Source organism: Rattus rattus, chromosome 2 (assembly GCF_011064425.1).
Source record: "Rattus rattus isolate New Zealand chromosome 2, Rrattus_CSIRO_v1, whole genome shotgun sequence".
In the NCBI taxonomy this organism is placed as follows: domain Eukaryota; kingdom Metazoa; phylum Chordata; class Mammalia; order Rodentia; family Muridae; genus Rattus; species Rattus rattus.
Window position 1 is genome coordinate 34,922,822 of NC_046155.1, and position 24,743 is coordinate 34,947,564.

A 24,743-nucleotide genomic window follows, 5' to 3' on the forward strand; every position below is an offset into this window, starting at 1 on the left:
CCAGCTACCTACATAGCCTATGATGACACTGAACTCCTGATCTTCCTGACTCTACCTCCCAAATACTAGGATTATGATACACGCCACCATGCCTAGGTACCAACAAAAATACTGACAAGATTAACAATAAGGAAAAGTGAGACCCATAAATTAAATATATTTACTTTAATTACATGATTCAGATACTTGATTACAAAGGCCAAGATACAGGTGGTGGGAATCGAACCTAGGCCCTCTGCCAGAATAAGAGCTCTTAATTACTTAGCCATCTCTCCAGTCCCACGTAATGGAATATTTTGAAAATACGATTTAGTTACTCTTGTAATGCTTTTTAAATTTTTGTAATAAAAGTACACCTCCTGCTGTCCCACCATTACTGACTGCTTTTCCTAAAACAACTATGTACCAGAGCTTATTGCAGAGGCCAGCAGACAACCACAGAAGAAAATTCTCTTACTGAAAATCTAAGAAAAAAGATGCGGGGGGAGAAAGAAAGGGAGGGAAAGACAAGCAATTTCAAACCATAATACAAGCTCTATTAATTTTGTTTATTACTACATTTATTGATTTTTATTGTGTGTGTATGTATGTATGTATACATGCTTGTGACATGGTGTGTGTCAGTAGAAGTCAGAGGACATCTTGGGTAAGTTGCTTCTCTATTCATTCTGTGGGTTCTAGGGGACGGAATTCGGGTTGTCAAGCTTAGTGGCAAGTGCTTCTTCCCACGAAGGCATCTCATTTGCCCCTGTGGTTGAGTCACTTAAAATGTTTGATATGTGTACGCACTTTATTAACTATGCCTCACAGCTCCACATTCATCTTTCAAAATATGTTTCGTGGAAATAGAAATCTTGAAGCATTTCTTTTTAAAAGAATGAAGTTTTGTTCAGCTTTCTCAGTAGGAGGCACCTGGAGGACGGTGACTGAGAAAGGGGGCTTTTCTTTCCTGTGGTTTCTAGCTGCAGCACAATGGGCAGTGATACGGCCATGGTCCACTCAGGGGACATACGCCCAGACTCTGTAGTTAGTCCCTCACCAAACTGACAGGCTCATCCTGGAGATGGCATCTGTGCAACCCTCTGCCCTTGGCGCTGACCCAGCCTATTAACAGCTATGTGCCAGTTCTCTCTCCACAAACTCACCTGTGCCTTGGCCCAGACAACTGTGCCAGACTCTCTCCCCTATTATGTTCCTTTCATTCCGAAAGTCCTCCTTCTGTCCACATTAATAAACAGAGGAAGAAAACCTCCATTGTCATAGTTTATGTAAAGAACTATTGAAAGTGACACCAAGAACAAAATTCCTAAAATAATAGTAATTCTGAGCTGAACTTAATCAAATTTAAATATCTGTACTTCAGAATACATCACTACCACACAGTAGACAGCATATGAAACTCAGGTCATCTCATCCACCAAAGCAGAACTAAACTAGAAATAACTGGAAATAACTATGTAACTTTGAAGAAGCCCAAACAATAAAATTATTATTGAATGATGTTATATCACTCTAACCACTCTAGAAAATATAGGAAGCCACTGAGAGCTAAAGAGTATCAGGAAAAATGCAGGAGCTAAATGAAAATATTAACACATAGACAGAATGCCTCCTGTACCAAGAGTTTAAAAAGAGACACTGAAGAGACAGTTTGACTGTTGAAGAAGCTCACGTTGGTTTTCAAGAGGGCCCAAGTTCAATTCCCAGCACCCACGTCAGTCAGTCCACAACTGCCTATAACTGCAGCTCCAGGGGATCCAGCACCTTCTTTAGCGTCCTCACACTCTGATTCATGTACACAAAATATGCCTGTACTTTCTGAGTATCTTATTTATTTATTTGTTTATTTATTTATTGAGATAGATCTCTCTGGCTATCCTGCAATTCACCATGTAGAATGGTATGAACTTGAACTCACAGGGATCTACCTACCTTTGCCTCCTAATAACTGGGACTAAAGGTAGTGTGTATGTCTTTTAAAAAGACTATTGTTTTGAGAACTTGAGAATTGGTTCAGTGGCTAGGAGCACTTGTTACTCCTGCAGATGACCTGGGTTTGACTCCCTGGCTTACAACTACCCATAACTCCAGTTCCAGTGGGTCCAACACCCTCTTCTGGCCTATGCTGGCACCAGGCACACATGTGGTGCATAGTCATATGTGTAGGCAAAATACTCATGCACATAAAAGCAAGTGCATCTTTACTTTGTCCACACACCACCCCAAAAAGATAGACTGAAGGAGGAATATACCTAACGCTGACTTCTGGCATCTGCACACATGCATGCACATACGTAAGCACATGCATGGTCAAAATTTGACTCTACATTTTACCCAAATTAGATTACAACTATTAAGAGCCAGGTGGTGATGGATCAAGCCTTTAATCCCAGCACTTGGGAGACAGAGGCAAGTGGATCTCTTCAAGTTGGAGGCCAACATGGTCTACAGAGCTAGTTAAGACAGCTAGTTAAGAAGTTTAATAGCATAAGCGAATAGAAAAACGTAAATCAGAACTACAGTGAGGGAGTAGAGAGACAGATTAGTGCTTAAAATACTGAGTCTCTCCAGAGGACCCAGGTTCAGTTCCCAGTACTCACATGGCAGCTCACAACTTTCTTTCTCTTTTGTAATGATTTATTATTTAATTTTATTTTATGTACATTGGTGTTTTGCCTGCAAACACTCCAAAAGGTTGTATCCTTTAAGATTTCCACTAGCAATGTATATGGGCTCTTATTTTTCTCATATCTATCATTGTGAGAATTACAATTTTTAGAATTACAGTTCCTATCAAAGATGTGATGTTTCATTGTATGATTTAAATTTGTTTTAATTATTTGTCAGAATCCATCTAAGAGAGACAAAAGGACAACACAATTTTCAGAAGACGGCCCATCGTTTTGCATGGCTGTGATGGATAAACTCTAAAATTGCAAGGCTTTTAGAGAGTTATCTCAGAACTGAGTCTTGTTATTGGGTTTCCTGTTACTGTTAAATAGCATAATGATCCCTAAGCATTAGCCCGCCCTATTGGACAGATTTCCTGCAGATCAATGAAGATGCACTCTCCTATAGTAAGGCTATGCAGACAAGTAGATGATTGCTTAATTCCTAATAATTATTCTATAGAATTCCTAACTTATACAAGTGATTTCGAGCCCCCTATAGAAGGGCTGCATTTAGGGCTCTGTAAACCTTTATGTGTCATTAGCTGATTGCACTAGGATAAAAAGCAGGCTTGAAACATATTTATAATCAGGGAAAACATTCCTTCCAAGCAGTTGTGAAAACATTATCTGATAACTAAGATCATAAACAGGGAGTGTACAACTGATTGTAGTGAAGGACAAAAGAATAAATGTTGTCTGATTTATCTACACAAAACCTCAAAACTAATGAGACACTAGGCAGATGATTTGCCTCTTGACAAAACCATGCAATCTTAAGACCTAAGAATTATTGTTTTAAGCTCTTAATGACCTGTGGAGCTAGTGGCAGATAATGAATGCTTAATTCAATAACTAGTTTTAATGGAAATATATGTAAACATCTCTGTTGTAACATTTTATTCAATTCATGATTTGAATTTATGTTTGAACTTGTGAACTTTTGAAAAAAGATGATTAGAATACCATGTGATCAAGTATCCTGAGAAAGTGGGATAGTGAGACAGAGAGAGAGAGGGGAGAGGGAGGGGGGAGAGAGAGGGAGGGAGGGAGGAGAGCGTGAGTTGGGGTATAAGATGTACGAACTAGAGGCCCCCAGTTAGATGGCGGATCCTGGCCACCACCGGAGGATTTAACTTGGTATGGCTTATTAATTAGGATGTCAGTAGTTGTGCCCAGTGACTGTGTTACTTGTTGAGTCTAAACTAAGTTTGTGTGGTGTTTTCCTTCACACCGCCGCTCAACTGAGGTTAAGAGAAAGGTACTTGGAACATGCAGAATTTGGATGCGTGGGTGTGGTAGCCAAGGGAACTTACCAGGTGGAAACATTTCAAGAGCTTTGGGACAGAGAGTCTGGTTGGGAATGTGAGCATAGTGCACAATAAGAGAGCCACGAGATTGGCAGATACTACATGGGGCTAGCTATAGAGACAGCAAGACCGCTGGGGCCCGAGATGGTGCCTCTCCTTTTTATTATTAACACAACAGGTATGAGCCAGTGCGATGGCTCAGTGGGAATGGGGCCTTAGCATGGATCAGGCCTGATGACCTAAACTCACCGAGCAGAAGGAAAGAACCTACTCTCACAAGTTATCCTGATTTCTCCTCTGCACATGCATTAGGGCTTGGCCCCCTCCCCCCACACAAATAAAATGCTAATGTTTAAATGCAAGAATAATAAAATATTGAGCTGTTAATATTTTAACATTTTTACATTTTTAACAGAAAAATTGTACGATTATCTCAGTAGTTTGGGGGGTTTTTTGTTGTTTTTGTTTTGTTTTTAGCTTGGTTTTGGTTTTTGAGACAGGGACCCTCCACATAGTGTGTCACTACAGGTGGGCTTTAAGGTTTCAAAAGACCACACTAGGTCTAGTATCTCTCTTCCTGCTGCCTGTGGATTTATTTATGGAACTAACTCTCAGCTACTTTTCCAGTACCATGTCTGCAGAGAAAACAAGTGTAAAACAACCAAAGCTGGGTGTGGTGATAACACCTTGGTTCCAGCACTTGGGATCACAGGCAGGATTATAAATCAAGGCCAGTGCAGGACGCTTATCCTCAGGTCCCACATGGTAGGAAAGAACAAACTACAGCTAATTGTTCTCTGACCTCCACACATGTTCTTTGCCTATACACCATCACTCACGCAAATAAATATAATTCTTATAGGATAAAAAATTGTAACAACAGTTACTGCATATCAGAAAAATTGTAAGTCACAGAACGGTGCATCCACCTAACGCCCAGTAGCTAGGGCAGCGGGTAACACACTTCCACCCGGCACCCAATTTACCATTAGGCATCTTTGTCAATACATAAAGAGACTGGGAAATGGTAGGACTAATCTTCTCTTAACTCATTTTCCACCACTACCACCCTCCCATATACAACATGCTCACGTATACACCTATCAGCACACAAATGCATCATCTTCAACTTTATTGATATATTTTAATCTTTCTAGCAAAAAGGAAGTTTAAAAAGAGAACTAAGGAACAGTACTAGTTAAGAAACAAAAGTTTGGTTTTCTGTATTGTTGAAAATATAAAAGAAAAAAGATGGCTCAGCAAAGTGGCTGTCCTAGAGGAAGCATGTTCCAAAACCAACACCCACATGGCAGCTCACAGCTATGACTCCAGTCCCAAGGGATCTGACGCCCTCTTCTGGCCTCCTATGGTTCCAGGCATGCGTGTTTTGCAGAGACATAATTCAGACAAAACACCCTTATGCATAATAAATATTAAAAAATTAAAAAAGGAGGAGGAAGAAGAGGAGAGGCATACTGAGGAACACTGGTGTGGGGGTAAGAAGGAAAGCAAAGGAAGTCTAGCAATGAACCCACCCCATCCCCCTCCCCTGGTGTGCTTTCACCACAGCTGACAAATGACAGCTAGACCTTATCTTTTCACCTATCTCTGTGTGTTGTACTCCAAGATTTCTTCACTCCTTTTATCACAGAGATTAATGAGAGTGCATGTGTCTACTTTATCAAAGGAAAAAATGGTCAGTAAGGAACAAACCTTACTGATACAAGTTTTCTGCCTGTGGTTTCTTTTTAAGATTTTTTTTTTAATGTGTATGGGTGTTTTACCTACGTGTATGTCTGCCACATCACATGTGGCAATCTCCACAGAGGCCAAAAGGTGTAGAATCTCTGGAACTGGAGTTGCATACAGTTGTAAGCCACCAAATATGGGTGCTGGGAACTGAACCCCAGTCCTTTAGAAAAGCAACAAGTGCTCTGAACCTTGGAGCCACCTCTCCAGCCCCTGTCTCTGCAATTCCTTAAGTAACAAATCTCTAGTGGACCTCTAAGGATTTTAAGCCCACATAAGAGAAAAGGCATCGTAAGTAAATTTCATGATCTCTCAAACTGGAATTTGACAATATAAAAAACTCTAACTGCCTCCCTCTGACTCTCCTAACTGCCAACATATCATTGTATCAAAAAGACATGGCAACTACTCCAATCAAAACAGTAGAAGCTGGACAATGGAGGCACAGGCCTTTGATTCCAGCGCTCAGAGACAGAGGCAGGTGGACCTTAGAGGCTAGCCTGGTCTACGGAGCAAGCGGGACAAGTCCCAGACAGCCAGGGCTACACAGAGAAGCCTTGTTTGGTGTTAGCGGGGAGCACAGGTTTAAAAGACCAGAAATCATGACCAGTTGTGGGGGCACATGCCTTTAATGCCAGCATGTTGGAAGCAGAGGTCTGCCTGGTCTAACACAGAGAGTTCCAAGTCAGGAAGAGAGACCCTGCCTCAAACAACAACAAAAATTGGAAATCATGACTTGATCTTCAAATTTGTTCCAGAAGAAGCTGATCTGCTAAGAATACATCAACTTCCTGATTTTTGTTCCTAAATTTCCCTGAAGAATAGAAGGCCAGAATGAACATGCTAGAGAAACTACATCCCACACTCCCAGAGCCTCAAGTGCTGTCTCTTTAAGATCCAGACACTGGCCATCCTGCAGTATTCTGGATTAAAAATCTGGCACAAAGATTGCTTACATTCTTTCCAAGGCTCAATTATTTTTCATTTGAAAAATACTTTCAGCAGACTACACCACACAAAGAACTTTCCTGTAAGAAACTTAAAAAAAAACTATTTAACTCTAATATTTTTCTTTTTCAGGATGATGCTAGATCTTTGGCACTGTTAAAAATTCTAAAAATTAAAAAAGAGTAAAGAGAAAATTTGAATATACAGTACGTAACAACCCTAACTATGTTCAGAGATTAGAATCATTAAAAAAGAAGAAAAAGTCATCACTTATTCTTTGTCAAAGAACAGAAATTACAGTCAGACATGATGACGCACCTATAGTCCAAGCATGAGGGGCATGGAGGCAGGAGGATGCATATTTCAAGATCATCCCCTCCACAGAGGCAATGTGAGGCCAGCCCGGCTGGAGAGACGGCTCAGCGGTTAAGAGCACTGACTGCTCTTCCAGAGGTCCTGAGTTCAAATCCCAGCATCCACATGGTGGCTCACAGCCATCTGTAATGGGATCTGATGCCCTCTTCTGATGTGTCTGAAGACAGCTACAGTGTACTTATAGATAATAAGTAAATAAATCTTTGAAAAAAAAAAAAAGATACAACCATCCAACCACAACGATGGCAACGCTGACAGTGAAAAGTGCCACTTCTGCGGTGTTGTGAACCTGGTGCGAGGGCTCCTGCTGTGACCTCATCACTTGGGAAGCTGACACAGGATGATCCCTGGGAGTCTGAAGCTGCTCTAGGCTACACAGCCAAGTTTCAGGACAATTCAGGTTACAAAGTTGGGTTCTAGTTGTTTTGTTTTAAGAATTTTAGCTGGGCATGGTAGTGCACACCTTTAATCCTACCACTCAGGAGGCAAAGACAGATAAATCTCTGAGTTCAAGGCCAGCTCTACAGAATTCCAAGGCCTTGTCTTAAAAAAAAAAGGTAGGCACTGCAGAGCCCTCATACAGTAACGAAGGCAAAGGCTTTTCATAAATGGGACGGGAAAGATGACTCAGAGAAGACTCAAATCCCAGCTCACACTGGGCAGCTTTCAGGGCCTCTAATCCAATTCCACTGTGTCCAGGACTCTGCTCTGGCCTTCTCCCATACACAAGGACACAGTAATAGATTAAATAAAGTTCTTCCTCAAGACTGAATGAAGGGAGAGGATGCAAGATACTACACTTCAAAGACAGCATCTTTATGAAACCCACCACTATATACAGTGGATAAACAAGGTAAGATACTTCCATAGTTAGTGTGCTTACATGGATGTGGAAGGCCACAAGCCTTATCAAATGAAATGCACACTTTGAAGCAATGGTGCACTTATAAGCAACTATCTGTTGTTTCCTGGGGCAGCTATCTGTACTTTCCTGTAAGTCTCATGCTCAATGGCCTCACCACTTTGCAGACACAATGACTCCAGTTCTGTCCCTTGCCTTGATCATATCTAATAAGCACCTGTGAAAGTCTGTTTCAGATTACACTAATCTTGTTCTTGTGCTCTATCCGACAATCAAGATGATACACCCTTCACTCCAGTCCCCATTTGTTCCATCCTATACATTGCTAGAATGCCTCATCTAAAGAGCCAGGATGATGGTTGAGGATTGCTGTCTGTATCAGGTGAGGGCAGGTACAAGATAAGCCTATAGCCTATGACTGGGCAGTGGAAAAAGAAGTCTGGCTGAGAGTTTTAGAGACCAGGGAGAAGGAAGACGGAGGAAGAGAAGGACAAATCAGATCCATACGGCTTTAAATAGCCACAGGTAGCCATGAATATCATAGAGGGGACGGATTAATACAGGACAAGTTGTCCAATCTAGGTGGGCAGCTTGTGTCAGTATCAATTGGCTCTGAGTTCACCGCGTGGGCGTTTTGTGGGTTGAGAATTTACTGATAGAAATCTGACTGATAAACTACAAGCCTCTAGAGTTTTGATTTTGCTGGGTTATGGGGATTTGTGACAGTTAACCACAGAGGGCAGAGGGCTGGGAATGCGAGCAGAATCCACAGCAAGAGATCTGAGAGTTGGGCACTTGCTGCCTGTGGACCATGGAGACCTTGGGGGCAGGGAAACCACATTACTAGAGCACAGCCAGCACTAGCATGGGTGCTTTTTTATATTTCACCAAACAGGTAGTGGCAAACACCTTTAATCCCAGCACTTGAGAAACAGAGGCAGGTGGATCTCTGAGTTCAAAAGCCTGGTCTACAGAGCAAGTTTCAGGACAGACGGGGTTATACAGAGTAACTCTGTCTTGAAAAATCAAAAGCAAAACAAATAAACAGTTCAAAAGGAAAAACTTTCTTTACTTTCTAGAATAAAGCTCAGTTGTACTCACATTAGGAAATCACCTTTAACATATGTTCTTTCTCTTTAAAAATGTGTTTTGTAATGTGTATAGGAGTTTCATTTATGTGTGACTGTACCATATTTGGACCTGCAACTCAGGGAGGCCAGAAGAGTACATGAGCTCTCCTGGGACTGGAGCTATAGGTGTGAGGGGCTAAGTGGATACTAGGAATAGAATCTTGGTTCTTCCAAAACAGCCAATGCTCTTAATTGAGGCAAATCTCTAGGGTAGGGTGGAGGACAGACAGACAGACACACATCATAGAGCAGGGTTATCATTGCTGCAATGAACACCACAACCAAAGCAATGTAGGGAGTAAGGGTTTATTTGTCTTACACTTCCACATCTCTGCACATCATCAAATGAAGTCAGGGTCGGAACTCAAACAAAGCAAGAACCTGGAGGCAGGAGCCGATGCCCTTACTGGCTCCTTGTCTTGCTTTCTCTGTGCCTTACTCTCTATGGCTTGCTCAGCCTACCCTCTTATAGAGCCGAGACCACCAGCCGGGGGTAGTGCTACCCGCAAAGGTCTCAGTCTGCCAGCATCAATCATTAATTAATAAAATGCCCTATAGACTTGCCTGCAGCCCAATCTTATGGAGCCATTTTCTCAATTGAGGTTCCCATCTCTCAAATGACTCTTGCTTGTGTCAGGATGGCATAAACCTAGACAGTACAGAGACAGAGAAACAAAGACACAGAGAGACAGAAACAGAGACCAAGAGAGACTCTGATTTATTTTATGTGTATGTAAATCTTAACACTGAATTAGCTCACTAATTCTCAAATTGGTTAACTGCTGTAACTACCACAATCTAGTTATAAAGCAGCATACAGAAGGGACGTACTGATGCACACACAACTCTGCACCCTTGGCGTTTTCCCATCTGTGTCCTTTCCCACCCACAGCAACAGCCTAACAGCTTCTCTGACACTTCCTTAACCCAAGGAATTCCTTACAAAATACAGTAAAGAGCTAGCTTTCCACACAAGTAGTTTCGTGTCATTTCACTTTCCTCACAGAAAAGTCGGGTTGCAAAGTTTACCCTTACCATGTTTGAGTAAAGTCCAATGACATAAATGTACGTCCCGCTTTATTAGCTATCCCCTCTGACGAAAACTAAAGTCTCACTTATTATTACTCAGTAACTCCAACAAGCACCTCTCCCTACTACAGCTGTCCCTAGTGCTTGGTTCCTCAAGTCCCAAAATACCTGCCGCAACTGCTACAAGTTACTGTTCTGAAACACAATCCTAGGCTTGTGTAGCTCTTGCCTGTCTGTGCTGTTGTTGTTAAAAGGGAGGATCCTAGGCCTCTGGCTCAGTTGGCAGAATGCTTGCATGAAGCCCAGGGCTGATCCCAGCAGCATATGAAACCGATATGCTGGGACATGTCTGTATTCTCAGTGCTGAGGAAGAGGCCACAGGCGATCAAGATGTCCTCAGCTCCACAACGAAGCCAGCTGAGCTATATGAGACCCTTAGTTCCCTTCTTCCCAACTCAAAATTACTAACCACTAATGAAGTGCCTTTGCTCACTGGCATGTGGAGGCACAGCCTATAACTCAGGAGGATAAGGAAGGAGGACTGGTGGATTCAGAGCTAGTCTGGACGAATTACTGAGAGCCTACCTTAAAATAAATGAAGGTTAGAATGCACTTTTGTTGTGAGAACATTTGCCTAGCATGTATGAAAGTCTGAACCAATCCCCAAGACTGAGGCAAAGTTGATTCATGCACTACAATCCCCCTCATGGAATAGATTCACCCTACTTGGTCATATACATTTAGCTCCCACCTGTGTGGGTCTGGCTTTCACATTACTTCATTTACCTTGGGACCAATCATACTGATGAGTATTGTGCTGAACAAAACAAAAGGCTTAGTACTATTTCATATACAATTCTATACATCTGCTATGTGTCTGTATTGTTGACAGCTTCATTCCAATCCAGTCCTCCTCATCTAGTAAAAAGCCAAGCTTGCTCTATAGTGAAGAATTTCCACATTTTTTACTCCAAAGTTAATTTCTATTGTTTTGAAGCTGCTATAGCCTCCTTTTATAACACTAATCAGGGAATATTTTAAATACCGACTTTATAGAATATCGATATCTTGTGGTTGAGGTGCATATGTGTGTGTTAGGTAAAAACAGAGATTGCTGCTGGATTTCTTCCTCAGTCACTCTTCACATTATTTTTGAGACAGGGTCTCTTACCGCACTTAGAGCTCACCACTAGGCTCATTCCACCAGGCTCCCTAACCAGAGAATTCCCAGGATCTACCTATGTCTGCCTCCCACAGTACTAAGGTTTTATATTGGTGCTGGGTATCAGAACTCAACGTGCTCGAATAGCAAGCACTTTACCAACTGAACCATCTCCCCAGCCCTTCCCTTAAGTATTTATGGTTTTGGAGACCCAGTTTCTTTGTGTAGCTCTGGCTGTCCTAGAATTTGCCTCATAGAGTAGGCTGCCCTTGAACTAACAGAGATTGCCTGTCTCTGCCTCCTAGTGCTGAGACTAAAAGTATGCATCACCATGGCCCTGCCCTTAAGTTTTTAAATAAAATATTTTATCTATTTTCTAATGCACAGTGTGTATAATGGCCCCAATAAAATTTCTTGAACAAATAAACAATAAGACAATTGCACATGAGCTCATAAGAACTATGTGTGTTGGTTAGGCATGGTAGGCAGGGCATAACCAAACTGAGTACTCAAGTGGTGGGAGTTCCCAGCTAGCCTGGACTGCTTGCCTAGATCCCATTTCATGCAAACAAACAAGTCGTACAAGGAACTGACTTGGTCTTTTGTTTGTTTGTTTGTTTTGTTTTGTTTTGTGGTTCTAGAATGCATATCAAAACTGATACTGTGCTCCAACATAACAAACACTCTAATGATACCTTTAGCAGGCTGCCAGGAGAAACTGAACTCAGGTTGAAAAAATTCAAATGGGGTAAGTTATCTGTAAACCCTCAAAAAATACCCCCAAGCTCTGCTGTTGTTGCTATTGCTGGGTTTCATTAATATTTTGCTCATGTGTGGTAAGTTAGGTGAAATTCCAACTATACCCAGTGATATCTTGTATTTCCTATATAGTGGCATGCTTCTACAAAATGAACAACAATGTTGCTGGACACTGTTTCAATGATATTAATAAAAACAAAAGTCTTAGATCCTTGCCGATGTGATGGGCTATCATTTGACCCAACACATGTTATAATTGCTGGGGTTGGGGATTTGGCTCAGTGGTAGAGCGCTTGCCTAGCAACCGCAAGGCCCTGGGTTCGGTCCCTAGCTCGGAAAAAAAAAGAAAAAAAATTATCAAACAAACATGTTATAATTGCTACTCCTCACAAAGGACAGTACTGGCTTTTACTTTTTGCTTTTTTTTGGCTGTTGTTTTTGAGATGAGCTCTTACTGTGTCCTTCAGGCCAATTTAGGGATCTTCCTGCCTCAGCCTCCCACATAAATGGCACTAAGGTACCACTACCACACCCAGTTGTGTCGGTTTTGAAGACCAACTAGAAATACCTATCTAGTATTCCTGACCATATCTTTGAGCTTTGGGAATTACATTACAAAGACAGGCATTGTCCTCCAAGTGTATGATTAATTATTATGCTGATTTTCTTGTAAAATAATGACAAAATATCATTCATCTTTAGATAGAAAACTTTTGGAATATCCAATTCTGAATAACAAATCCTTTATTTTCCAACATTAGCTATCTCTTTAATTCTTAGTAATACTGACAGAGTAAAAAGTCAACTGGGGTCAGGTGTGCCGGTGCAGGCCCTTAAACCTAACACTGGGAGGCAGAGGCAAATAGATCTCTGTGATTTGGAGAACTTATCTAAACACAAATGCGCGCGCGCACGCACACACACACACACACACACACACACACACACACACACACACACACAGTCAAATAGAGGTAGGAAGTTAGTGAACAAGCAACTTAAATTTCACTCTTCAGTGGAACTCTCTATTGATACTATTTTAAAAGGTCACTACAGTGAAAAACAGAATATAGAAACTGTTAAGATGCAAACCTTACATATTTAAAAGTTTAATAACTACTTTAGAATTAAAGTTCTCCGCAGCATGTTTTGGATAATAAATAATGATTTTTTTTCCTCATGAGTAAGAGAGGTTTAAATGCCATTTGATTGAGCTAAAGTTTGTAAGAGAAATATTCCTTTTTTAGCTCCGGAACTCAAGTAAGAATGTTTTATAAAACTGTATTACATCTATCTTACTTTGTTTGCTTGGAGATAGGGTCTCCCATACCCCAGGCTGGCTTTGAACTCGCTATGCAGCTAAGGCTAGCCTTGAACTCTGGTCTTCCTGCTTCCATCCTTCTCTAAGTGCAGGGACTACAAAGTGTGTCACACCTACTTGTTTTAATTTTTCAAATATGTACTTTTTATTCAGACCTCTATTTATAATTTATTTTAAATGTAGGAGTGCTCTGTCTGCATGTACACTTACATGCTAGAAGATGGCATCAGATCCCTTTATAGATGGTTATGAGCTATCATGTGATTGCTGAGAACTGAACTTAGACCCTGAGCAGTCAGTGTACTTAACCGCTGAGCCATCTCACCAGCCCTCAAATGTATAGTTTTAAAAAAAATTATTTTTACTTTATGTATGTGAGTGTTTTTCCTGCATGTGTTTATGTGCACCATGTGTGTGCTTAGTGCCTCCAGGGGCCAGAATAAAGTCTGAAATCTCCTGAAACTGAGGTTACAGACGCTTGTGAGCCACCATGTGGGTATTAGGAACCAAATCCAAGTCCTTTGCAGAAACAGCAAGTAACTCTTACCTGGTAAGTCATCTCTCTGACCCCTCATACACGTAGTTTTTAATCTCCAGATTTAGCCAAATCAGGCTGTAAAGCCTAAACTAAAATTACAGTGCACACCGTTAGCCCCAGCACTCAGGAGGCAGAGTGCTTGAGGCCATCTTGGTCTATATTAGTTTCAGGCCAGCCAAACTACACAGTAAGACTATACATTTAATTTAAAAGAAAAAGCTTCGAAAGAATGAAGAAATTAGAGTAGAAGCTGCCTAAAGAATAGAAAAAGTTGAAAGACATAATCTATAGTTGTACCCTGAATGTCAGAGGTCAAGGTACTAGCTAAATTATTACCAGAGGCTAATTCCCACCTACCTATCATTTATTCTTCCCAGCAAGCTTTTCTCTCTATAACCTCTTCACATTTATTCTCTAGCAGCAGCTCCCATTAGCAATCATGCGTCCATGCCTCCCAGTTTCCATCTTCTTCTCACTACCTGAGTAAGAACAGTGTAGAGCAATTAGCTTTGTTATATTTCTTCATCTAAAGCCTGCTTCCTCCTTCCCACCCCACCTCCAAAAGCTGTTACAGTTCTTGAACACATTTTTTTCCAGGGACAATAAGACAATAACTTCTAGTTAACTGAAGTCTGGATGAAACCACATTTGGAAATTTGATGGATGGGGCACCTGCATATTACAGTATTTGAGGAAATAAAAGGAAACAGTAGCCAAATGATGGTGGTGGTGGTGGTGGTGCCTTTAATCCCAGCATTCTGGAGGCAGAGGCAAGTAGATGGATCTCTGAGTTCCAGGCTAGCCTGGTCTACAAAGCAAGTTCCAGGATAGACAGGGCTACACAGGGAAATCCTGTCTTGGGATGGGAGTGTGGGTGGAGTGAGGGGTGGAGAAAGGAAAGAAGGGAGAAGGGGAGGGGAATAATTTGATTTAAAAACTATCAAGTTCATGCAGGTCCCTCAACAACTGGAGTGGGGGCTGTCCCTGAATTTGGTGCCTGCCTGTGGATCCTGTTTCCCTAACTGGGTCACTTCGTCTGGCCTCAGTGAGGAAACACTTGCCCTTCTCGGAGGAGACTGGGAGGGGGATGGGGGAAAAGCTGCAAGAGCAGGAGACTGGGAGGAGAAGGGTGCTGATATTACGATATAAAGTGAATTAGAAATTAATTTTTTAAAACTATCATGTTCGGTTCCAAATTTTAACTGTTTTAATCTATGTGGGGTTAGGGGAAGGCAGATCTTTTTTTTAACACACAAAAAAATATCCAACATAAAATTCGAATTAAAAAGGAATTGAAAAGCCAAATTCAGGGGTAAGTTGAATACAAGATGATCAAGTTCACTCTAAAGTTGCTAGCTTGGTTTCCTAAGGTGAACTTGTCTTAATTGCAGGAAAGAGTTTGCTGAAAAACCAGACAGTCACATGGTTTTCCCCCACTTAGCCACAAAAATGAGTTCAAGAAAGGCTAAAGCAGCAAACTTCAGTGGGATCTGAGCCATGGTCTGTGCAGAAGTTCAGAAGGGAGGAGTTAACAGGCTTCTTGGGCCTCTGTAAAAACAGTACAAATGCTGCCGCATCAGGGAACCCACCAAGATCTTACAAGCTAAAGCTTTCCTTAAAACAGACAAACACAGCCTAAGCAGCATAAATAGCACTCTTCCCATTAATTAAAAGAAAGCTGAGATTAACTACGCAGACATGAATATTGAAGCTTGTAAAATGCTGTATTTTGGATTTCTTCGTCTGTTCTCTCTTGCTCTCTAACAATAAGCAGATCAGACCAAGCTTTAAATCAAAGAAGTACCATGAGATATAAATGTGAGTGCTGTATTATCATTCAGTTACCACCCAGGGAGCCCATCAGTCGTCTAAGTGAAACACAAGCATTTCCAGTGATCACCATTCACGAACCACCTTGATCAGGACAGTGGGGCTACCGTACAAGCTTGTTAACATTCAGATTCTGGGAGATTCCTTCTACACTCTACTGAATCCAGAAATCTTCACTTAGGAACAAAACAATTCACTCTTGATAACTCTCACTCCAAGTAATTTTAAAAATTTAAATTTAAGAACCACTGAAGGATCTGAGATGACTCAGTCTCAAAACTATCCTTTGCCCTCCACACATGCTCCGTGACATTTACATGAACACATACACAAAATAAATACCTCGTTTTGTTTTCTTTAAAAGTCAGTCAGTGGTGACAGAAAGCATAGGACCTGAGTTCACATACCCAACACCCCAGTGATGGGCATGGGCAAGCATGTGACTCCCTGGCCATTCAGTCTACCCAAGAGTGACCCCAAAGGATAGAAGAAGACATCTGACACCAACCTCCTGGACTCCACAAGCAGGTGCATGAGCAAGTGAGTACACACACACACACACACACACACACGCACACACACACACACACACACCTCTATCCACTCACCCCCACAGACAAAAGAGAAAGGAATCTCAGCAGTAAGCCCCAAGCAGCTCTCTAAGAGCACCATCTGGGATGGCTTTTCATGGAGCTACAGAGTAGCTGAGAACCTAGGAGGAGCAGCAGCCTCAGAAAAAACTTCTCTTTGCCTTTCTGAATACATTAGAGACCGTAACAGATGCACTGCCTCAAAGTTTCCAAATGTTTCTGCTCTTTTCCTAAAACTTCCCATGACAACACAGTATCAAAAGTGTAAGTAAGCCAAGTTAAAAATTTAGCTTAATTTTATAATTAAGCTAAAAATTTGCTTTACCTGTCTATATTATGTTCCCTTAAGAAAGATAAAAATATTTTAATCTTTCTCAACATTCCTTCCTTTCTAGTTCCTTCTTCGAATTTTTTTAAATTTAATTTTCATTTCACTCTATAAGAATCCACCTAATTGCACACATAAGCGCATTTATACAAACTGTAATGCTTCCCAAGCGATACAAAAACTACCCTAGTCCTTCTTTTCCATTAAGTTGGTTAGGTTTCAGAGATCCTATTTCTCTACAACATAAGAAATTACAGTAGGAAAAACCAGATCTAAAGTGAAGATGGTAGCAAACGTCTGTGATTTCGGTGCTAGAGAAGATCTGCAACTTAGGCTGCACAAGTAGACGCTGATTCACGCCATCTACGTCTAAGAAACAACGGATAGCTGGTGTTTAACATGATTATGCCAAGGTAGGCATTACAAAACAAAAACAAATCTCACATCTTCCACAGAGAGTTCAGAGCCGAAGGGAGTGGTTCCTGGCATACTTCTGGCAACCTTTCTATTTTAAAGATGGAAGGAAAAGAAAGAACCCAGCTGGACAGTGGCAGTGGATGGCTTTAATGTCAGTGCTCGGGGCAGAGGCAGGTAGACGTCTGTGACTTCAAAGGCAGCTTGGTCTACAGGGTAAGTTCCAGTACAGCCAGGGGTATAGAGGGAAATCCTGTCTAGAAAAAACAAAACCAGAATTTTCCAGATCCTTTTTAACTCAGTTCATATCTATAATATTTAGTAAATATTTGAAGTCTATAACTGTATGTGCAAAATGAAGTCATTTGTGTTTGAAAGCAAGAGTTTGTTTGAAAGACCCACAAAAAATAGCTTAAAGTTACTTGATTTTTAAGGAACAGAAAATGGGGGCTCAGCAGTTAAGAGCACTTGATAGCTTTGTTTATATTTTTTTTTATTTTATGTACATAAGTGTTACATCTACATGTATATATGTGCACCATGAACCGTATTTATGCTCAGTGCCTGCAGAGGCCAGAAGAGATTGTTGGACCCCCTGAACCTGGAGATAATTGTGAGCCATCATGTGGGTGCTAGGAATTGAACCTAGATCTTCTGGAAGGTCAGCCAGTGCTTTTAACCACTGAACCATTCCTCTAGCCCCAAGAATTCTTACAGCAGACTCAAGTTTAGTTCCCAGAACCCACATGATGGCTTCACAGCTAACTAGAACTCCAATTCCATGTGATCAGCAATTTACTGTCTTACAACTTCTACACGTCATGGTGCCCATGTGGTACACATACTTCTATACAGGCAAAACACTCATACACATAAAACAAAATAAATAAACCTTGGAAAGTAAAGAAGGGTGGATGGGGCACAGATTCTTGAAATCTTTGAAGAACAAAGCCCAACTGACACTAAACAAGGTTTTCATTCCTTTAAGATTGTCATTGTGGCTCACGCCTATAATCTCAGTAACCTGTGAGGCTGAAATAGGATTACCTATGAGTTCAAGGCCAGCCTTGGCTACATACTAAGTTCTAGTACTATGAACTGCAGAGTGAGACCCTGCCAACAGATGGATGGGGGTGCGTAATTAGACAATAACAAACAAATACTGGACCTGGTAGGATAGCCGTGTAGGAAGTAGACGTAAGGGAACTAGGTATTGGGGGTTGGTCTGATGCTGTGTAGACAAAGATTAAATTCTGAACCCCAAGATCTGGCTGCCCACAGATGAGAGAATTCTCATGTACACTGGCCTTTGTTGTGTAAATCTTTCTCCTCGATTTAGAGTTAATTGGTTAATAGAAAGCTAGAGCCTGTGATTGGACAGTAGAAAGAAAGACAGAACTTGAGGAACAAGTGAGGGGAGATGAAGAAAGGAGGCCATGATGAGAGGAGAGGGACCATGCGCCATGGCCAGGAAAAGTGCATCCTGAGGACAAGCTGATAAAAGAGCAAGAAGGCCACCCAGAGGAGACTCAGACAGCAATGGACATACAGTGGACATATGGCTGGGATGTAAATTACACTAGCTTAAAACCCATCCAATCTAGGCTTACAGCTTGTAAAAAAATACCAAGATTTTTGTCTTTCATACAGGCTAGCTAGAATAAATAATTCACTTTACAGAATTAAAACAAATTCTTTGAGACCATCCTCATTTACATAGCAATTTCCAAGGTAGCCTAAGGCCCTATATAAAAATTAATTATTTTAAAAATAAAAAAATTTAAAACTGCTTTTATTTCTTGCTGCTGAGTTAGTTTACACAGAGGAGGTACTGGCTTAATATACACATTGCCATAAAATTCTCCCCACCATTGAAATAAAACAAGGATGAAGCTTTTCTGTTTGCTTTGCTTTTTTGAATCAAGGTCTCAGTCTGTATCAAGTTGGCCTCTAATTCACAGCAATCCTCCTGCCTCAGTTTTCCCAGTGCTGGGGAAACTGGCATGCCCACCATGAAGGTACTTTTGAAACATTGGTTATAGATTTTGTCTAGTTAAGGGAAAAAGTAGTAAAAGGTAAAAAAGAGAAACAGAGAGGATGAAGAGTTTCTTAGGGGTTGAGATATCATGACCAAGGCAACTCTTATAAAGGACAACATTTATTTGAGGCTGGCTTACAGGTTCAGAGGTTCAGCCCATTATCGTCAAGGCAGGAAGTATGACACCATCCAGGCAGGCGTAGTGCTGGAGGAGCTGAGAGTTCTACATCTTGTTCCAAAGGCAGTCAGGAAAAGACTGACATTAGGCAGCTAGGAGGAGGGTCTCCTGTGACCACAGTGACACACTTCCTCCAACAAGGCCACACCTCCTAATAGTGTACTCCCTGGGCCAAGCATATTCAAACCATCATGAAGAGGTAGGATAGAACAGGGTCAAACAAGTAGCAACTCAATGCAAAGAGAGACCGACAATTAGGAATCCAGAACTCTAACCCACTGAGCGGCCTTCTTTAAACAGTGAGCTTCTTCATCGAGTGAAGTAGGAGAATAAGAACCCACTGAAAAGCAAGCGATCCCAAAGGTACCCCCTCAGCAGGAACTGCAGTTGACAACTGCACACAGACAATAATAACAACAATAAATAATTTTTGAGTTGCTAGGACTACGGGTACTTACTGATTATTTTACTTAAGGATTGAAAATTCGGTCACAATTACACAAACCAGAAAACAGTAAAGGAGACGTGAAAGTGGGCAACTTAACCCAGTTTGAATGGGTTACTCAGACCAGTGTTAGATGCTGCACCTCAGAGATTAATGTCACAGTATCTGCCTTTAAAATGGTCAAAATGCAGCTAAGGTTTTGACTAAATACCAAGGGGAAAAAATGTTCCTCACTTTGCTCTATCCAAAACAAAGGAGGCCATGATGCCTAGAGCCTTGACATGCATCTTGGCAAGCATACACCCACATGTACCCTCACTCGCTCAATCAATTAATTAATGTAAAAACTTCAGAAATTTAAAAAAGAAATTAGCTTTCTAGTACCTACATTTTGGGGATTTGTTTGTTCATATTTAAACCTAGTTATTTGGGACAGGGAGCTGGCTCAGCCCAGAAATCATGTCCCACGAGTATGAGGGCATGAGTTCATAGCCCAGGACTACACATAAAGGTTGGGTAGCTGTGGAAGCCTGCCTGTAATCCCCACAGTCGGGAAGCTGAGATAGGGAGCTCCCAGACCAGGCTAGCTAGTCACACCAGCCATATGAGTGAGCTCTGGGCTCACTAGGAGACCCTGCCTCAATATAGTAAAGTAAAGGGTGATTGTGGAAGACAATGCACACACATGTGAACATGCAAAGACACGAAATACATACCACACACACATATATACACAGCAGAAAAGGAAAAACCAGTTCTCTGATATATGAATAATATAATCATATGAGCAAAATCTAGCTAAATGAAAGGTTAAAGAAAGTTCAAAATCTGTTGGAAACGTCTGTCTGCAGCTAACAGGATGGAAGCTAGCCTAGATTTGTTCACGAACTGCGGTATAGATCTACGTATCTGTTTTCCTCTACTAGCCGAGTCAGAGACAACACAGTCTAAACCTTGTCTATTCTCAGTGCCTGGCACCAAGCAAGCACTCAGGGTACACTGGGTGTATTGGTGATCTCCAAAGCCCTTTCAGGTCTAAAGCTGCCTGACCTCAAAACTTGACCGAGATAAATATAGTTCAATAAAATGCTACAAGGTGTCAAAACGCATACACTAAAGGCACTCTGAGGCCTTGTATAATGAATGCTGTCACTGAAAGATTTAAGAATAGTTTTGCAAGTGGTTCATACCTGTAATCCTAGCACTTAAGAGACTGGGGCAAGAAAATCAGAAGTTTGAGACCTGCCTGAGTCACAGTGAGTTCCAGACCAACCTGGGCTATCCTGTTAACCATCTCAAAAAAAAAAAAAAAAAAAAGCAACTAAAGTAAAAGAACAACAGCAATATAACTAAATATATTTTTGCAAATACAGGCACAAATATAGATCTTGTTTCTACATATTTAGCCCCCATAATCTAATATAAACTTTTAGGATTTTTCCATTCTTGATTTAAGAAACTTTATATTTGTAAATTTATATAAGCAGGAAGAATAGGGTATACTAAAATAGAAAGATGAGTAAGAAACACCTACTACAATATAAAATGCACCTCACTGTGTGCAAACAGGCACACTAACTATGTGACTTTCTAAACCAGAAATGCTGGGGACTGCTGGGGCGGGACTGCTGGGGCTGGGACTGTGGCTCCACGTGTAAAGGGGCTTGGCTGTGTGCATGAGGCGCTGGATTTGGTTCCCAGCATAGTATACACCAGACTTGCTAACTAAAGCCTCCGGTCCTAGAGAGTAGTGACAAAATAGGAAGATCAAGGTGGATCTTGGTCAGCTACCTAGGCAAGTCAAGGCTCACCTAGGGCTACAATAATGCTATGTTAAATGAGTTTCTAGTACTTCAGGTTATAGTTTAAAAATCTCTGAAAAGAATAAAAATAAGAAAAACTGTGAAAGATAAGATTTTACAAATTGGAGATATTTTATTTGCCTAGAGATAAACAACAACAAAAACCCAGAGTCAAAAATCTACATGACAAGATATTTGCTTTTGAGGAATGTGCAGTGTTCTGCCACAACTTCCCTTCCCTAGTAATCCAGAAAAGCCTCATCTGGAATATGCAAAGTCCGGCATCAGAATTCAATTTCAAGAATGTTAAATCACAGATAAAGCATCAGTAAAAATTAAAGCTCCCCAGCAATAGAGTGGGGCTGAGGAAAATTCCCAACTGAGGCAGAGTGGGAGGGGGTTTTAAGGCTAGCCTCAACTGCATTAGCAGGACCAACTTGATGGGATATGGGGGGAAATGAAGTCTTTCCAGATAATTACAGTGTTCTAGCAATCCATACCCACAAAATACATGTTCTCAAAAGTAAAAACTCACGTGAAAGTGTCTCAAATCCCACCCCCAACACACACACACACACACACACACACACACTCCACACGAAGTTGCTGAGGATGTAACTACATAGGCGGGCTACTTGCCTTGTGGTCCCTCGGTTCAACTAACAACGGGGCTGGGGGGGTTGTGAAATTGATGAAGAGTGATGAAGCCTATCTGAGATAAGGAAAAGAGGGATTTTCTCATTCCCTAGAGTGCTACAGTAATCTGAGCTAAACGACTGGAATCTGATTCTAAGCACTAACTTAACTGCCTGCCTGTTTTGCTTTGTTTAAAGACAAGATAATTGCTATGTAACCCTGGCTGATCTACTAGTAGATCTACTAAAAGGTTATGTAGCCCAGGCTGCCCTCAACCTCACGGCAATCTTCCTGCCTCATCCTTCTATAGCAGTACTGGTATTCAAAGTGTGAACCCCCCCCCCGACAAGCAATGAGTTTTAGTAAGAGCAACTGAAACAAACACTATATCAGCACTTAGGAAGCAGGAACAAGCAGATCTCTGTGAGTTCGAGACCAGCCCACAAAAATCAAAAAAGGAAAAGAAAAAAATCATTTCTGAACTTAAGAATTCCCAAACTAGGCCAGCAAAATAGCTCAGTGAGTAAAGGCACTTTCCCCTAGACTTGATGACCTGAGTTGACTCGCCTGTATCCAGAGGGTGGGAGTTGTTTGACTTCCACGCAAGAATACACGCACACGCACACGCACACACACAAACCCCCGACACAAAATAAGTAAAATGTAGTTAAAATTTTTAAAAAGTCACGAATCCCCAAACTAATGGAATGGGCTTAGATTCCAAGCAAATGAACTTCGCAGACTTCTACAACACACCTGTAGGAATATTCTGCCGCCCGCCCAGTCCAAATCCTAGTAATACAATTAAATAATAATAATAATAATAATAATAATAATAATAATAATAATAATAATAATAATAATAATAATAATGTAATAGGGCGGTGGTTATCTGATGTTCCAGATGAACAAACTGTATAGCATTAGGAGTTTGGTCATACCTGGAAGCACAACGCTTCCTGGGGACTGAGTAACATCAAGATTGGCTCCAGGCCCGGAGCTCACAAAGCCATCCGGTCCCCCTTCCCAAGCGACAGATCAAAGCTGAGTCCCGACCGTCCCGAAGGCAGCCCGTTCCCGGCCCCGCCCAAGCCCCTCGCGCGGCCAGTGCGATACCTGGCGAAGAAATCCGCGAAGCCACCGCTCCGTCGAGCCCGAACCGTGGTGCCCCCGGGGCCCTGCTCTGCCGCTGGCAAGGGTGCGGACGGCCGCGCCGAGGGCAGGAGGTCGCCAGCGCTCTGACGGCGGCTCACCTCGAACGTGTTCCGAGAGCCGAAGCGGGCGTCGGGGAGGCCAAGGCTGGACTCCGCGCTCCCAACGTCCCTCCCGGCAGAGGTGGTAGCTGTGGGGTCCGGGTCGTCCGTGTCCCCGGCCGCCAGGCAGCAGCTCCGCAGCGGGTCCTCGAGCGGCGCGGCCCAGTCGTCCAGGCCACCCGCACCGTCCACGCCCTCGTCCGCGGGCTCCGCCAGGCAGGGACGGCCGCAGGTTCGGCGGCGACGCGCCTCCTCTGGGCCGCGACGGTCCTGGCGCAGCAAAAAGCCCGAGTCTCCGTTGGTCATGCCTGAGCCGCGCGCCCCGGGGACCGCCGCCGCCTCCGCTTCCACCCGGCCGAGCCCGGGCTGCAGCGGGCCCGCGGCCGCCGCGAGGTACCGCTGCAGGAGCTGCCGCGGCGGCGGCGCCTCCTCCTCTCCAGCCTCCCCGGGCGGCTCGGCGGCGACGGCGCCTCGGCTAAAGCCGCCGGTGGCCCGGACGGTCTTCCCGTCCTGACCCATGGGCCCCGGGACTGGGAGCAGCTCGGCGTTCCTTCCCGAGCAGGCTCCGGCATCCTCGGGACCCATCATCTGAGGCGGCGGGGGACGCGTCCGCGGCCACGGCCGCCGCAACGTTCCCGGACCCACCCCTCCCACCCCGCGGCTGGGGCAGTTGCGGGAGGCCGGGCACGCGCTGGGATCGCGCACGCGCACCAGCGGGGCCGGGCCTGCCGCGACCCGGCGCGTCCCCGAACCATAGAGACGGCAGCTAGAGCGACCCGGGAGGACAGTCTGGGATCGGCCAGCCAGCCGGGTGACAGTGCTTAGCCTTAGGGCGGGCAAGGCTCATTTCTCCTGAAACACATCACTTGACGGCGATCTGTTTGTGAGAGCAGACTAACGAAGTTAGTTTAAGTCCTCCTATCTTGACAGTTTTTACCTTCTCTAACAACGGTGAAGAACTCTTGGAACCGTTCAGGTCTTCATTGTCCCCATGACAGCCCCTTTACCTACCTTTTTCACTTAGTCTTTCACGTTTACCAAAGTCTTATCTCCCACCACTTTTTAACGCGTTGGTTGTCATGTCACCTGGGTTACTGAAATGAAGTGGAGTCAGGGCGAGAGGGACGGTAACTGCAGCACCCTGTGTGGTAGTGGATTAAAATAGAATGATGACCATTTGGTGGAAATAAAATGTATTTAATGTACGAATCACAAGAAATAATAACTAGTCACAGGAGTGATAGGAGAGTAGCCAGGAATATCAAAGTTGTGAAATCGGTGTGGTGTGAAGAAACAGGAAACTGGATTGGGGAAAACGCTGGAATTAACTAACATTTAGTGAGAATTTAAAAACTTGGGTTAAGGTTCTGGTTTGTT

At 42.7% G+C, this 24,743-nt stretch overlaps 1 protein-coding gene across 2 annotated transcripts in view; it reads right to left on the reverse strand.

The window, feature by feature from the left end:
* Positions 1-24,037, reverse strand: part of Tbc1d12 (TBC1 domain family member 12) — a 78,045-nt gene extending 54,008 nt beyond the window's left edge. Inside the window, exon 1 of one of the 2 annotated variants that reach the window (XM_032891832.1) lies at positions 23,230-24,037. In XM_032891832.1, coding sequence (XP_032747723.1) covers positions 23,230-23,954 — 725 coding nt within the window. In that variant the 5' untranslated portion in view covers positions 23,955-24,037. The remainder of the gene's footprint in view (positions 1-23,229) is intronic. The other variant, XM_032891831.1, reaches the window with a different exon arrangement.
* Positions 24,038-24,743: the final 706 nt, after the last annotated feature.